We start from the raw sequence: 17,331 nt of genomic DNA, 5'->3' as shown, positions 1-17,331 counted from the left end.
ATTCATTGTGTGATCGTGCCATTGTTGTGTTTTGGAGCTTAATATTCACGATCTGAAGTTGCTGCTGTCACCAGTGCGAAGACTGTGGATTTTACTAGTGATTTTATAAATGTTTAATGATTTATGGTGGAAGATGTACTCAAGCAACATTTAAATTGGGGTGTAAGCTTTTGATTTTGATGCTTTCAGTGTGTTAAATTTCAGCAAAGATAGATTTTTTGCATGTATCTTTTTATAGATAGATGCAACATTCTTGGTTCAAAAGACACTATCTAAATAAATTTACCCTATGTAATTCTGCTGCAATTTTTTGTAAGCCCACCTCTGATAAGCAGGCGATTTCAGTAAGTTCTTTGGGGCTGCATATATGTTTTGCTTTGTCACCAGTTTCTGAGGTCATCTACTGGCTGGATAACAGATGTTCCTATGTGTTTCTGGCCTGAATAAATAAAAAAGGATAGGAAGTGCATTCTGAGCTATCTGTTGGGTAACTTGTAAAGAACTGTAGCCCTGCTGGATGTGATACAAAAACCCGTCCTTCCTTCTTTTAGGTGTTTTCATGTAGGAGCAATATGAACAAACACCTTCTAACACACGGAGACAAGAAATACACCTGTGAAATCTGTGGACGTAAATTTTTTAGAGTGGATGTGTTGAGAGATCACATTCACGTCCATTTTAAGGTACTGTGTTAATTGTTTGGTAGAAAAGTCATGTTATTTAGCAAACATTAATAGACATATCAATAGATGTATTGAGATTGTTAGAGCCGTGTGTTGGTACTGGCAACACAAGTGATTGTGTATCCTGCGTGGTAATGTTTCTGCTGCAGTCTAGCAAGCATTGTGTTCTGATTTACCTATGGCTCTGTGTTTCCCCAGCCGGAGTCATTTCAGGTACCACTGCAGAATGCTCTTCTAAACATGAAGTCAATACACTTTTGTGACTTTGCTTGAATCACTGAGGTTGATCGGTTTAAAGCAGAAAGAATACCTACCTAGCAAGATAGCTGCTAACAAATGTATTGTTCCAGCTGTAGTTTGGCTGGGATGAGGGTTTACTGTCATCCCTTCTCTGCACTGAAAAAAAAACTTCACCAACCAACAAGAAAAAGAACTGTTCCTGCTCTTTTTCGTGTCAGTGATTGTGATTCTCTTGTATGTTCCAGCATAGCTGGCTGTGTGCTCAGTTCCTAACCTGGTTTTGTCAAAATGATCCAAATCATTTAAAGAAAAAATAAATAAATAAAAAAGACCAGCAGTGTCTGAACAGATGCTGATTATTTTGGCATAGCTTGGTTAACCCAAAAGCTAAAGGAATTGTATCGCTCAGTGACATTTGTAAAGACTCTTATGTGGATGCAATACTGAACCAGTTGAGTCTGTTTACATTAAAATTCATTTTATACACAAAATCTGAGTATTATCTGTTCAGATAAATGGTTGTTTCTTGTATAATCATGGACAGCAAATCTGTTTATCTTAATTGAATGAAGTGGGAAGATAATTTAGATGATGTTGACAAATAGTGCTACAGTAGTTGATAATATGAGGCAGTCAGCGTGGCAAAAATCCTGTTGAGGTATTACATTAATTAAACATACTATTCTTTCCTACTTTGCACAGGATATAGCACTAATGGACGATCACCAGAGGGAAGAGTTCATTGGTAAAATTGGAATCTCATCAGAGGAAAATGATGACAATTCTGATGAAAGTGCGGATTCTGAGCCTCACAAGTATAGCTGCAAAAGGTGCCAGGTAGCTTTAAATACTTTCAAATTAATTTGATGGGGGGAAGGAATGGAGATGTCTATCAATTATTTATAACTTTAAGTAATGTTGAAAATTAGGTAAGAGAAGGCCAGTTCACAGATCTGCTCTCCTCTGCAGTGCTCTAATCTACAGAGTGATGTCATTCCATAAGATGCCAGGTGGTATTCTGCAAGGTGAATGCTAAACACTTAAAAAGATAAACGCATATGTTTCCCAGTATTCAAGGCAGCATGCAAGCAAAACTGGAGGAAGAAACAGTAAAGGAACATTCAATTCTTAGGCTACCTTTTAATTGTGTGCAAATTTTAAAAATAGATATTAAAATAGCATTTCTGAATGACACTATCCACAGTTTGATTCATTTCAAAAAGACCAAATGTTCTCTAGTGGGTATCCACTCTGGGAGATTAACACTCCTGTTAGTGTTCAGCATGAATGCTGCTTCTTGGCCTACTCTGTCACTAACAGGATGGCACTACTGGAATATACTTTACTTGTCAGCAAGCAAAGGAAAACTCTTTCAGCCTTTAATTGCATGGCTATTGCCATTTTGTAAAGAAGTAATGAGGAAGAATGGGATCTTTGGGTTCTATATCTTTATGGGGAGCACACTGTGCTGCAGTGAGAAGGTTGCAGAAAATGATCTGTGAGAACAGCAGAACTGGCCAAACTGGCAGTGGAGCAGGGGAATCTTGGGAGTTAAATCACTGGCTTGTCCTCTGGAAATCAGAATTTATATCACTGTTACGCATAATGTGGTGAAGGCACTTAGCCTACCTTCTTTTCACATAAAAGACTTGGAGATATTAGTACTTCAGTTTTCTATTCTTATCTGCAAACTGATTTTAAGCTTACATCAGTAAGCATAAGTTGTGGTCTCACCAGTTAATCATATACGTGCTAATTTTAACGTCTGGCACTTAATGAGTACATAAGCTGTGTAAAATACATGCTTCTAAATGAGGGAAATCTTGCTATTTCAAATTAGAAGGATGTTTCTGGAAGCTGGGCTCTTTTAGTGCTTTTGCAGGTGTTTGTGAAGTAAACAACTGTAAGGCAATGGAAGATAAGTGTAAGCTATTGTGAGATAGGGAGGCTCTTTTTGGCTAAAAACTCACGCACGCCTAAAGGAGAACCACATACAAATGAGTATTAGTGAAATACGTCTCCCAAGATTTTGGGAGTCTCTCACTTAGTTTCTTTTTCCCACACAACAGCTTTACCAAGCTGTACGGTGATGTCAGTCATACCATGAATACCAAAATTAGAGCAAAAGAACCTGTTGTCGTGGCACTTTGCCCTGATACATAGGAACACATAAGAATATGCAACATTACTTAGCCCTGGTGGAGCTCCTGTCTGTTCTAGCTGTAGTGCTTCCAAGAGCTGAGCTGGAATCTTTGCCCTGCGAGTGCCAAGAAATACAAACTCTCTGGAGCTAGTGCTGAAGCTTTCTCTGCAGAATGGAATACTATGTCTTAGAGCCCAGAAGTCGTTTATCTCTGTCTGTGACATTCTTGCTTAAACAGCTAGTGAAGATTATATGTGGCTCTCTTCAAGACTGTTCCTTGGTACACAAATAATTGGAGGTCTTCTGGTAGTGCAGTGCAAGAGGCACTTCTCTGCCCAAAAATAAGTGAACTGTTCTGCTTATGCTCTTCTGCCCTCTGTCAGCAAGGAGCCAGAGATACCAGCTTGAGCTGGTTTTCTGAGTGAGTTAATTGATGTCCTGTAGCAGAGTGCTCGTAATGGCCAAACAGGTTCAGTCCCAAATCTAGCTTTCAAAGATCTTTTCATCTAGTCATAAGCAGAGTATTTCTGACTGTAGATCCCAATAATGTGTCAATAAACCACAGCTGTTCACAAGGAACTTTTTCGCCTTTCATTCACTATTGGTTCATTTCACAGTTAACTTTCGGCCGAGGAAAGGAGTACTTGAAGCATATAATGGACGTGCACAAGGAGAAAGGCTATGGCTGTAGCATTTGTAATCGACGTTTTGCCTTGAAGGCTACTTACCATGCACACATGGTCATTCACCGGGAGAACCTACCTGATCCTAATGTGCAGAAGTAAGACGACTTGTTGGACTGATAAGAGGAGCTGTCTTTTTGTAGTCACAGTGGCCCTGTCATCTGATGCTTTGGGAGAACTGAGCTATACTAAAATATATAACATTAGTAATTCACTTAGTGTTATTAATCAACAGCCTCCCAGTTCAGGCTTTGTAAAGTATAGATCCATGCTTTTTAATAAGAATTAAAAAAACAACAACGCAATTACGATTTGATGGCATAGCAATACCAAACTGCTCCAAGCTTGCATTTACGTTTCAAGGAACTTTACTAGTAATTAGTACTGCCAAATAAATTAAAGTTACTGACAGAAATGTCTGAAAATCATCTCTGTCTCAAGAAAAGCATGACAGTTTTGGTCTTTTTGGTTTCAGATACATCCATCCATGTGAAATCTGTGGAAGGATTTTTAACAGTATAGGGAATCTGGAAAGACATAAGCTTATACATACAGGTAAAAATGCTGTGTTTCCTTATAATTATCAATATTAAAAAAAAAAAAATTCTCTGTTGCCAGTGCTTGCCTTTTTCTTTCCCCCAAGAAATAAGCTTCTGGGTTTTTATTGTAAGCTACAATAAAAGAAATTGTCTATTTATGTTTTAAGATAGTCCAGTTTTCTAAAGCAGAAAGTGTAGATGAAGATATTTGGTCAAAGCACACAGTACAGAAGATCCTTAGTTAATCCCACGCAGGATTCATCTGCTAAAAAACCTAATTCTGTATTCTGTTCTTCCTCGAATTCTTATCCATGTCACCTTCTCACCATTACACAGGCTGAAAACTGCTATTGCAAAATCATTTTTAACAGCTCATTATTATTTCATGCTACACAGGATTTCCCTACTTCAGGCTTTGTCTTTTTTCAGATCACGCACACAAAAAAAGCAGCTTTTCTTTCTCTTAACGTCTCCTAATGCAGTTTGGACTACAGTGTGCATGAAAGATGTGGCTGACAACACAGATGGACTGTCGCCCTCTAATTCACCAATCTAGTCAGTTTTGAGGGGATGCACATTTTTCATTAACATTTTTTTTTGTTGTTCATGTTGTCTTTTACATTTATTTTTAAGGTGTAAAAAGTCATGCTTGTGAGCAATGTGGCAAATCATTTGCTAGGAAAGACATGTTAAAAGAACACATGCGGGTCCATGATAATATCCGAGAATACTTGTGTGCAGAATGTGGCAAAGGTATGTCTAAAGCCTTGTTTTCCATTAATTGTGGTACTCAATAGCAGATGAATATCTGAATTCAAATTCTACTCTTAGAATATTGGGAAGGTCCTCCGAATGTAAATTCCTTTACCTGTGAGTGTTAGAAACTGTTAAGTAGAAGTCTGACAGATATATAATACACTTCTAATTTTATGAGCTGCTTCCATGATCTGTAAGATGCGTCTCGTTTTAATAAAACTTGCCTCTGTTCTGTTAGATTGAGAAGTGCTTCTCTGACTGAATTCTGCTGCGTTTGCAGCACCAAAGTGAGCAAAAATCTTGGTTGGTTTTTTTTTTTTTCCCCATTCTAAGTTGTTTCCAGACATAAACTTAGAGTGATTTCTCTCTCTAAGAGCCTTAAGTGTCAGAAGTTGCTTCTACTTTTTGAATTATTTGTTACAGTCTGAGCGACCACCGAACGGGCATTTTAGTGAAAGGCGTTAAATGTGATATCTCTGATGCTTTTTCTTCCTCGGTGATTCTTCAGATGTTTTCCAGAGCTTTTGCCCTGGATCTGAAATAATAGTGACAAATTGCTACTGGCTAACAGTGTATTTAGTTTGAGTTCTTCTCTGAAGGTGGGAGAAATGGAGAAAAGCATCGTACCGCGCTTTTAGCTGTGTCTTTGTGTCTCATAGGAATGAAGACAAAACATGCGCTTCGTCACCACATGAAACTTCATAAAGGGATTAAAGAATATGAATGCAAGGAATGTCACCGAAAATTTGCACAGAAAGTCAACATGCTGAAGCATTACAAAAGACACACGGGTGAGGTCTCTAAAGATGTGCAAAATCAACTAAATGCTTCCTGGGAGAACTCTTATATAGAAGAGTGAGAGAAGAAATAGACATATTATGCTTTTTGAATTGTGGGATTTTGACTTCTTGTCAGCCGAAACCACTATTACATTATACAACTAAGATACATTGGTTGGTTGGTTTTATGTTTTCCTTTTTTATTGGAGCTTGGTTTGGTTTCAGGTAGGCCTAGAGTGTTGCTTCCATTTTAAATTAGTTTTACTTTCTTATTTCCCAAACAAAATGTTATTTTCTGACTGATAAGAGTGGCATGGTTTAGATAGAAATAACTGATGATGCTGGGCTTCCCCTACTTGTTGGGCTGTGTGATGGGGTTTTTGGTAATACGGCATTTAGAATTATCACAGATGACTTAAACTACAACTGCTCTTATGCTAAATGTGTTCTTCATACAGGAATCAAAGATTTCATGTGTGAGCTCTGTGGGAAGACTTTTAGTGAGAGAAATACAATGGAGACTCATAAGTTGATTCATACAGGTAAATCCTCCAAGAAATAATAGCCAAGTACTATGGCTTAATTTTTTCCCTAGTGCCTCTTCTTGAGCTACTGGCAGTATGATACTCACTTTTTGGGGCTGTTGCTAACAGATTTTCCTTCCATCTGCCACCAGTAGGAAAACAGTGGACATGTTCAGTCTGCGATAAGAAGTATGTCACTGATTACATGCTCCAGAAACACATACAGCTCACTCACGATAAGGTAGAAGCCCAGAGCTGTCAGTTGTGTGGGACAAAGGTTTCTACCAGGGCATCCATGAGTCGACATATGAGGCGTAAACATCCTGAGGTAAGTTAGTTTGGCGAAGTAGCTCATGGGGTGTTTTGCTATTTTGACTTTTGTTTCGCTTTTGCTTAGGAAACTTTATGGCCTTCAGTGATATAGAAGGAGTTCCACCCCAACGCTTTTCTTTCCCTCTTCTTTTGAGGCAAAACTTGGTTAAGGGTAAATTAACTTTAGTTTGGGCAGTATCTCTTGAGCTTGCACTTAACTGAATGAGCCCTTGTGTTATATTTCAGTAGTAAACGCAGCTGATTTGTCACTCCCTAAAAATGAATTTCTCTGATTGTTTAAATCCTGTTTTTTCCTCAGCTTAAATGTATGATATTTTCATATTTTGTATTCATCTGATGGTGAGCATAATTCATTCTTTTCCCTCGTGTTCTCTGTATTCAGAAGTGATCTGAAAGAAATGGTGAATAGAGGTGATAGCAGCATCCGATGATGATACAAATAATCCTCAATGTTAAAGATGAATGCTGACTGTGGAGAATTTGGATTAGAGGGTTGTTTTGTCTGACTCTAGTGGAGCTTCTTCTGTGTTCTCAATTTCTGAATAGATAATGTATGTATATGATAATAGATAATGCATTTTTTTTTCTCAGCAGTTTCTTCTTTAGGTTGTTTAAGGCTCATCCTTTCTGTTTGAGCCTTTATTTTACAACCAAATTATCGTCAGTATTGCTTTGCTTTAAATTATGCCTACTTTTCATCACAGTGACGGGGAAAGATGCCAGCAAAAAGCTTTTGTTTATTGATTTTTGGACTAAAAATGCAGCTAGCTATCTGCAATTTAGAGGGCAATTTGTTCCTGTTTTTTGATGAGCTGAGCTGTATAGATTCTGCCGGGGACAGTAGAGTAGGACACAGTTATTATTAACAGCAATAAAATAAATTTTATGAAGTAATTTTTAGCCAATTACATTTTACAAAATATCATATTCCTTTTCTACAGAATTCTTCACTTCTCAGTGGGTTGTGGTTTGTCTGGAGTACAAGAAAAAACACATTCTTCTAGTGTTGTCTTTAAACTTTGCTTTTCATTGAAAAGGAAAAGATTATGCACCAGAAGATAAAGGCTATTTAAAACAAAGCAAGCTGTGGTTATATTAAATTAAACCATTATATTAAGTGGTTTGTATGACATGTTGGATGCAACATTTTAGCTCTGTGATTAGGTAAGGTAGTACTGTATTGTTTGGCTGCACTTTGTTCTGCTGCAGTTCACCAGGCTGATACCTCTTTGTCTACAGATTCTTTCAGTGAAGATTGATGATCTAGAGCAGCTGCCAGAGACTACAACCATTGATGCCTCTTCAATTGGGATTGTTCAGGTAAATTCACCGTTGCCAAATTCCGGTGGCAACAAGATTTTCAGGCCTACTGGGGATGTTGCTTTTTTGGTATGTATCATAGACAAGCAACGGCTGATAGGCAAGGAAGTTTTGTTTTTGTTTTTTTTTAAGAGAATCAGTCCCAGGTTAAGGTGTGGTATGCTGTATTCTAAGCAGTACAAGCAGATTCAGATCAGTCTGTTTTGTTATGTAACACGTGCTTATAAAATGGAGGTAATTATAGGGTGAGTTCTCATTCCTTGAAATCAAATTTTGGCTGAAGTTTGATTCTTTACTTGAAAATCAACGGTAAACCAACTACAGGTGATAGTGTTTTACTTGGAACTTCATCAAGTCATTTTGCTTAGTGTTTCATTTGAAATTTGTTGCTTCAGCCGGAATTAGCCTTGGAACAGGGAGAATTACCAGAAGGAAAACAGCATATGAAAGCTCCTAAGCGTGGCCAAAAACGAAAGCAGAAGTCAGGTGAGGAGGAAGAAACTCAAGTGCCCGAGGACTCTGCCTTCAGTGAATACACAGAGAAGGAAGCTGAATTTACAGGAAATGTTGGAGATGAGACTAATTCAGCTGTACAGAGCATTCAGCAGGTAAGCTCCAGTAGAAGGGTGGGCAGCTGGCATTGCCTAGAGGGGATAATACTTCTGGTTTCCTTATGGCAAACACAAAAGAATCATCAAAACATTTAGGGCTAGTTTGATAAAATTCAGTAAGATGAAGATAAATAGAGACTTAAAAAGGGGGGGGAGAAGGAAAGGTGTTGGTCCATGCAACTCCTCACATCTGTTTCTATTTTTCTTTGATGTTACCATCTCCTTGTTTGCCAAATACCACTAACTGGCTGAAGCTGTGACTACAAGTGTGGCAGTTAATTTGATTGATAGTTTTGAATGTTACATATGCCCCCCTCTTGTTATATTTTTTCTTCTACACTTCAAAGTTATGTTCAGGCTCTCTATACTCCCCTCTGTATGAATTCTTTTACTGGCAGTAGCAATGTGTGAGCCCATCAGCACTCAGCAGGTCTTTCTCACTGCTAGATACTTGATAGTCAGCTGTTCAATAGAAGGTTGAGGTTACCTTTCTGTTTTTCCCCAGGTGGTGGTGACCCTTGGTGACCCAAATGTCACGGCACCATCCAGTTCTGTTGGACTGACAAATATAACTGTTACCCCCATTACAACGGCAGCTGGAACACAATTCACAAACCTCCAGCCAGTGGCTGTGGGCCACCTGACTGCACCGGAGCGCCAGTTGCAGCTGGACAACTCCATTCTCACTGTGACGTTCGACACCGTCAGCGGTTCCGCCATGCTGCACAACCGCCAGAATGACATTCAGATCCAGCCGCAGCCAGAGGCAGCCAATCCTCACTCTGTGGCCCATTTTATAAACCTAACCACCTTGGTGAACTCCATTGCTCCCCTAGGAAACCAGATAACAGAACAGCATCCTCTGACGTGGAGGTCGGTGCCTCAAACTGATGTCTTGCAGCCCCCGGCACAGCCAGCGCAGCAGCAGTCAGGACAGCAACAGGTTCAAGCAGAGCAACAGCAACAGATGTATAGCTACTAATTTATACTTTGAAAATGTGAAGTGGACAGTAGAGACAAAAACACACAGATGTTTGGAAAATTTCTAATAGGATTATTTGCTGGATACCAAACAGAGATGGAAAAGTGTTTATACAGTGAAATGTAAGCTAAAATTGGCATCGCACCCCGCAACACCTGTGAGAATCTTGAGGTTCTCACATCATCTCGAAACCTTGCAATGTTTAAAAAAAAAAAAAAACCTCAAAAACAAAACCATCATGAATTTAGTACCCCTGCTAAATTGTACTGTGTATTTTGCACTGTGAATTTTGGGCAGTGAGATTGAAATTTGACAGGAAGCGTCATAATACATCTTAACCAAAGCAGGGAAGGAAATAACATGGCACTGGAAATTCAGAAAACCTTTTAGCCATAACATGACACTTCCTTCCAGTCTGTACATTTTCTATGAAGACCGTGTTGACAGTGAGCTGGAATACACTTGTGGTCAGCTGGTAGAGACTGAAATGTACACACAAACGGGCAAAACAATAATTGTTTTCTTTCTCCTTTTGGTCTTTCTAACAACATTGGTGTAATAGGTGGAGGCTGGGACTTGGGGGTGGGGCTGAGTGTGGCATGGAAGAAAATAGACCATTTTTACAAGTATTTCCATTTTAGATGGGAAAAACCCTGTACCTGTAACACTGTTAGTGCTACTTGAATCACGTAGCTGGTCTATTACTAAAGCAACTTCTGTGGTCTTCTAGTCAAGTCTGAATCAAACCAGTTATGAACTGAAACAAGAATGTGATACAGTTTTATGTAATTTTTAAAAACTGCTCTTTCAAACTTGCTTTTAGCTAATAGATCCGAAGAGTAATTGGTCCTCTTTGATCAAGTTCAGGATGTGAATTTTTTTTCAATTAGTCTTCTTTCATCGTGTAATAAACATTTGAGAAAGTATTCTTTTTATATATATATACATACATATATATATATATATATATATATGCCTTTGTACTTTACTGTGCATTTCTGGTGAATATTTGTGTGAAGGACACTGTTATCAATATAAGTCATTAATTTTTTTCATCCTTCTATTGCCCTTTCTCACAGAAATAATGCATGAGTTCTAGTCCGTTCTATTGCCAGCATCCATAGCCACACAGTTGTGTGAAATGTAAGACAAAAGAAAGTCTGAAGCATGATTGGCCACGTGGAGGCAGCATGCCCTAGTGTAGAAGGGGCAGGGTTTGCATGAATATTGGAGCTACAAATGAGGGGGTTGGGCAGTCAGAGGGTGACAAAGCCACCCGCAGCAGGGGGTTGGAACGGAATGGGCTTTAAGGTCCCTTCCAACCCAAGCCGTTCTGTGGTTGTGATTCTGTGAAATACATCAATGCTGATACAACACTTTGATTCCATTCTCCATATTACTGATGTGCAGTCTGGACGTTTGCATGTCAAAAAGACAGTATCTCTCCCCCAGATAAGAACAGCTGCTATGAAAAAGAAATTAACTAAAAATGAGCAACAACAAAAAACCAAACAAACAAAAAGAAAACAGGTGCTTTCTGGAATGCTGACAGCCAAAACTGTCCTACCAGCTGCAGCTGAAGAACAAGTTCCTTTGGGGCTGCAAATTGAGCCAGCCTCAGAACCTTACTTAAGATTTTTGCCGGGTATAAAGCCTCTGCTGTGTTTAACGGTGAAGATAGATTGATGGTTGTAAAAATCCTGTCTGTGCCTATCATATTTATGAAAATGTTGTATGTATTAGCAAAGAATATGAGTAGGAATGAGTTTGTCTTTGAAAGTCTGTATTAACATGGACTACCTGACCCCTAAACGATGCCTTAGAATCTCTGCAACAAATCCTTCCAAAGTATAAATGACTGGAAATTAAAGTTAACCTTCCATGGCTTTCCTTGTGCCACAGCAGTGTCCAGAGGCAACGCTGTGCGAGGCTCTGTGTAAAGCCTAATTGCAACAGAATATGGTGCAATTAGGAAAGGATGTAACAAAGGAGTTTCTGGTGACAGATTTTGTGTCAGAGAAGCAGAGCTACTTTTCTGCAAACGTCAACGAGTCTATAAATGTCTCTATGAGAGAGATCTACATTTGATGGGTCAAGAATGCATATCAGAAAGAGCAAACGTCTTTTACCAGTGCAGAAACAAAAGAATTTTCCACTCCCTAGCCCCTTATACGTCTTCCCCAGATCATTTTCAAATAACAGTCTATGATTATGTATTTTTTTTTGGCCTCCCAAGAACTAGAGCTCAATGCCCCCCTATCATCTGGATTATTCCACCACTGGCTCAGGCCGGGTAACCTCCTCAGCTGTCTTCCCCACAAGTGCAAAACCTATTGGTCACGAGGAAGCTATGTTTTATTTATAAAATGTGTTGTTTATGTACTTGAAGCTTTTTTTCTTTTGCTGAGTGATGCCTAATTGGGAAAAGCACGTTATAATTTGGCAGGTAGAATGAAAAAAAAAGTAGAAAGAAATGGAGAGGTCCTGGATCAAGTTATTGTGGTAAATAAAAGATGGCTATGATCTAAAAGAAAAAATACATAAATATATACAACCATGGAGGGTTACAGTACTCCATATAGTGTTTCTGGAAGATCGGTTATTGGTCTAGACGTAGGTGATTATGGTTTTAAGTGGGATTTTTTTGCCTCAGCTGCAGAGCGAGTACAACTATTCTATGTTAATACCGCTGACGGTAGTATTCAGGATGTATTGAATCAGTCCAAGCCATTTTAACATGTAGTTGCCTGACTATATGAAATGAACGGTGAGTGCAGGTCATCACTCATTACAGATACCTCTCTTACTTCACAAAACCCCTTTATCCCAATGTGTGATCCTCTGGTTTTCCGTAGTCTTATACTGGCCGTGTCATCCATCCTGCTCTTCCTGGACCACCAAATCTGAGCCAGGCAAACCAAAATCTTGCACTTCTGATAGTGAATTAACTAATTTAAAAAGGAACAATCTGAATGCACAATAAATGCTTGCGTGTTGGTGGTCACGTGGAAAAGAAATTTCTCTCTTCAGTTTTCCAGTAGCCTCCAAATCTTAAATGATATTCTGCTTAAGGAGGAAAAAATGAAGCTCACTTTGAGTAGGCCAGGCAATAGAAAAGCTGAACCTTCCAGAACTCTCCTTTTAGAAATAACTTTGACTTTCCCTGCAACCTTTGCTGTGGTATCTTGCCATCTCTCAGTGTGACTTCGTTATTACTACTATTATTAACACCCCCATGAGAACAAAGCTGTATCTTGAGTGTGCTGCAACAGGAAAAGCTTCAAAACAATGATTTTTTTGGAGAAGTTGGAAATGGATTCCTTTTCAGATGGCACTTACCTTGGAGAACTAGTGAACAGCTGCTCTCCCAACTAAGCCTTTTGCAAACGAATACCAAAGTTATACTGACGCTGTTTCAACCTGCACAACAAATAAGAATGTGTAAGGGACGTGCAATCTAAATTTCATTTGCCAATTTGTTACTAGCCTTTTCATCTATAAGATATGAAGGTTACTTTTTTCAGCCATGAGTTGGAGATTTTGCATAATGACTGTTCAGTAACAAACTGGAATGATTTTGAGCCAAAGGAGTGATGTGTAGTGCTGTGTACTGTCTTTGTTTATTGGTAAGACTATTATTTAATTGAATGCTGTCTGTGGCACATGGGCTCTGAAGTAAAGGAGCAACAAGGTACAGAACCCTTCTCTACTAGTGTTTTTATTCTGTTCTGGTCCTCAATTAACATATCAGACTTTTTTCCTTGAATCACACAGGCACGCTTCAAAAGCAGTAAGATTAGTAGTTGTCTCATAGAACTTTGTACCCAAAGTATCCCAAAATATGCAGGAAAATGGGGTAGCATCCTGAAACGTTTATTCAGCTTGTTACTATGCTAAATAAAAAACAGAGGAGATTGCATCTTTCTCAGCAGCGGTCTGTGATGAATTTTGTCAGGAAAAGCTACTGTATTAAGTGCCATTACTCTCCCTATAAACTTTTACTTTGAGATGTGTCAATAGAAAAGTATTTTTGCAGAACAGTAGCAGTCAGTTTGTGCATAGACAACTAACTTTCTGCACCTTTTTACTGGTTCAGAAATCCTCTGAAATTAAGAACTGGAAAACAGATGAATTTATTTCTAGAACTGATTTTTCCTATCAATTTGTCAGAATGATTTACTAGTGCTTTGCACACAAGAAGATGCCTGAATTTCTCACCCGGAAAATTAGGACTGGAAAAAATACTCTATGTCCAAGTGATAGTCACGTAAAAACTGCGTAGGTATTACATGAAAGTAGATAAGGAAAATAGCTTTATTGGTATTGCTTTGTGAATTCTTTTTCAGGAATGATATATCCTTGGTGCTGTTTCAGCTATTTAAAGTAATACTGTCACTCCTCGTAATTACTGCTGGCCTTATATTTATTATCAGTATAGATATACTTCTTGGATAATCCTTAACCGTTTGTATTTTTGGCATGTCTCTTTGTGGCGGTTGTGAGTGCATTGGCCTAATCTGGTATAAAGGGAGAAGGAAACACACTGGAGGAGGATACTCCTGATCTGCACCACAATTCACTGCAAAGTTCTGCTCCAAGGAGTTTGGGGCAAAGACTGTACAAGCCAAGTGACTTGCGTCTGTGAGATCAGCTGCCAAGATTTGTATTCACTTAAGGGGTTTTGCCATGTAGCAAATCCAAAGTTGGCAACCGGACAACAGCAACAACAAAAGCCACTTCCATAGTGTTTGTCATCACCTCAGAGCGATTTTCTTCAGCGCTGAGATGCTACTATCATATTCCCAATGTAAATGGCAAGAAGCTGTTAAGTTTTCTTGATGAAAAATGTTGGAACGCTTTAGAAAGCAAGTTACTTCACCATACAGTGTAACTATAGTTGGGAAATACGTTTTTTGCTCTGAAATGCTTTGAGAAAGCTGTTCTGGATTTCTTTTCTCTCTCAGGTCCTGAAGAACTACTCTGTGTGGCTACTGCTGCCAGCTACAAAAGGCAGACTTCAGTCCCAGCTGGAATTACCATACAGTACAGACCCTGCAGTACAGCCTAACGATGGCTGATGCTTTGGATCACTTTCCCAGAGTTCAAGCTTGCTGTTGCAGAATTTACCTTCCTAAAGCCAAGCTGAAAGGGGCAGAAAGGTGAGACTCCTCCAAGAGACTTCAGCCTTACTTCTCAAGTTGGGATTTTAGCAAAATTGTAGCGTAATGCTGTTGCCTTTGTCTTATCCATGAGCTGTTTTGACTAGTTACAGTTACAGTGACTTTAGAACAGCTGATGTCAAAAGCAATTAAAATTACTGAGTTTAGGCATTTATTCCACCTGAAGCAGAGCTTTTCAAATCTAATGTCATTTTGCCATCAGTTGAGCTCTCTATCTTTCTGTTTACAATTAGATTTTGATTCTAGAAAGTTTTGAAGGTGTTCAGTAATTGTAACAAAAATTAAATGGCTATATATATATATATATATATATAAGAAGTGTAGTGTAGTGATGGCAGAATGAGAGGTTAAAATTGGCAGACCCAGTGGTGCTAATTTTCTGCAAGCTTCTGCCCTTCTCCTACCCATGTGAGTCTAAGGTTCTTGCTGTGACATTGAAACAAGGAGACAGCACACATACTGTGGCTGGTTTGCTAGAGCAGCCTGCATATGGTCTGATGAGCTGGGTGTTGTTAATGAAGCCAGATACCAGCTAAGTTCTCCTGCCTTCCCTTCAAGCCCTGCGCTCATTTTATTATCTTGCCCCCACACAGTTGGCAGCTTCCACTGAACTCAAAGGGGAGTGGGCATCTCTGAGCCTTGTACCCATGAACTTCAAGAAATAGACTCAAAACTGGAAAGAAAGATGAGACTGGGGCATGAGAGGCAATAAAATGCACTGGACATATAATTAGATAGATAAAGGCAGAGAAAACACAGACTTAGCCTGCTGTACAAAACTGCATAGTAAGTTCTGGTAGATGCAGTCCTGTTAACTAAAGTAGTGATTACTGTGTTCAGATTATTTTCTCTAGAAGAACCTACAAGTGTAGAGGGGAAAACATTCATGTGCACTTAGTTTACCATAAATTAAATGCAAAGGTAAAACAGTGTGTTATACGCAGGAACATGCAGAAACCAAAATGCAAGATGCACAAATGATAAGAGAACGTAGCAGGTCCACATTTCATCACTTCTGGAAAGAGCTATAGCAAGCTTGTGGGCAGCATTTTCTCAAGACTGAATGTTCTTTCTCACACACAGAAAAAACCTGCTCTGTTGTGTATGTGCTACAACCACGTAAGTTTGACACGAGGGGTATTACAGTAGAATAAAGAGGGGTGCTTTGCAATCAAAGTGCAAAACAACGACGAAATCAAATGAGCAGATTAAAGGGAAGGGTGGGGAAGTGCTTACCCCAGCTCCTTGCCAAGGAAAGGGAGATGAAAATAAATAAATAAAGAAGGTAACAGCATGTATGAGCTCTTCTTCCCTTCTTTCCACGTCCATGCCTGTGTTAAGACCCGAATGTGAGCTTTCAAAGAATAAATAACTGCTTTTGCCTGCTTGCTGTATAAATGGCATCTGTACCCAAGGGCCCTGGTGATCATACAGAATTCTGCGAGGTGTCTTCAAAATGCAGATGGGTAAAGTTGGAGCTGTGTGTACAAAGGGTGGGGCTCTTTGGGGGCTGTCAAGAGTAACAGCTCCATTGCTGTGAAGTATGAGCTGCTGCAAACAGAAGGCTTCTGCTGAAGAAACAGTGCAACCCGTGACAAAGCACCATTTATGAAGATGGAAAAGAAAGAAGCTCAGATTGCATAATCAGAGAGAAAAATGAGAAACTTTGTCCTGGAGGCAAGTGCATCTATTTCTCATTCACTCTCCTCCCTCTTCCACTACTTTTCCCATGAAACGCATGCAAATCCCAACAGGCAGTAAGTTTTCCTCCAGGCATGATATACCTGTGTGGTTGTTCAGGTAAGGAGTGGGTTGAAGAGAAATAGATATGAGGCGTTTCTGGCTGAAGCCTCGGAAAAGAGTGGCGTTGCAGGATAATTCAATCACCCCTGAGCGCATTTCTAGCTAAGGGATAGCTGCTGTAATTATACGCTACACACATCGCCTTCTTAATTAACTTCTCCTTCCCTCAGAGAAGCGCAGGAGCTCTGAGGGGACGCGACTCTGCCGCCAAAATGGGGGCGGCTGCTGCGCAGGCGCACTCGGCTGTCACCCGCGTTCCTACCGACCTCGCGCCGCCAGCCGGTAGCGCCACTGATCAGGCGGAGTTGGGAGAGGATGGCCCGGCTGTGAGCGGGGTACAGCGGGGCGGCTGAGGGAGGCTCGGTCCAAGGGGTTTGGGATGAGTCTTTCTTCTCTTGCGTCAGGTTAAAGTGAGCGGAATTGTACTCGTGTCTTTCTGGTGTTCCACGTGGGAAGGCGTTCTGCAGCACTGCTGTGGAATTCAATTACAGTCGCCGTTGTTTGGGAGGGTGATTGTAGTGCTGTTACTGGACGGTTGTAATGAAAATGTGACAGCTTGTGGCTTCTGGCAAGGTGGCCAGATGCCACCGTACGTTCTTAAAGTATTCAGTCATTAATATATATATATATATATAATTTAGGAGGCCATAACCTTAACTTTAGTTTTTACAAGGGGAATGTACAAAAATGTACAATAGCAACTAAAATTTAAGTTCTTCTAAAAATACTCGGTGAGGGTTCCTGGAAGCAAACTG

General features: G+C 39.6%; 1 protein-coding gene across 22 annotated transcripts in view; it reads left to right on the top strand.

Annotated features, from left to right (window-relative positions):
• Positions 1–17,331, top strand: part of PRDM15 (PR/SET domain 15) — a 51,983-nt gene that overhangs the window by 21,163 nt on the left and 13,489 nt on the right. For 17 of the 22 annotated variants that reach the window (XM_015301067.4, XM_015301055.4, XM_040652332.2 and 14 more), the window contains exons 15-25: positions 552–683; positions 1,626–1,760; positions 3,684–3,847; positions 4,225–4,304; positions 4,922–5,041; positions 5,704–5,835; positions 6,282–6,365; positions 6,500–6,675; positions 7,920–8,000; positions 8,396–8,608; positions 9,117–16,986. In XM_015301067.4, the coding sequence (XP_015156553.2) occupies positions 552–683; positions 1,626–1,760; positions 3,684–3,847; positions 4,225–4,304; positions 4,922–5,041; positions 5,704–5,835; positions 6,282–6,365; positions 6,500–6,675; positions 7,920–8,000; positions 8,396–8,608; positions 9,117–9,593 (1,794 nt within the window). In that variant the 3' untranslated portion in view covers positions 9,594–16,986. The remainder of the gene's footprint in view (positions 1–551; positions 684–1,625; positions 1,761–3,683; positions 3,848–4,224; positions 4,305–4,921; positions 5,042–5,703; positions 5,836–6,281; positions 6,366–6,499; positions 6,676–7,919; positions 8,001–8,395; positions 8,609–9,116; positions 16,987–17,331) is intronic. The other 5 variants (XM_040652367.2, XM_015301060.4, XM_015301042.4 and 2 more) reach the window with 3 other exon arrangements.

The sequence above is a fragment of the Gallus gallus genome, chromosome 1, assembly GCF_016699485.2.
Source record: "Gallus gallus isolate bGalGal1 chromosome 1, bGalGal1.mat.broiler.GRCg7b, whole genome shotgun sequence".
Taxonomy (NCBI): domain Eukaryota; kingdom Metazoa; phylum Chordata; class Aves; order Galliformes; family Phasianidae; genus Gallus; species Gallus gallus.
The sequence above is the reverse complement of the archived record's forward strand: the minus strand, read 5'-3'. Positions and strand labels throughout refer to the sequence as shown.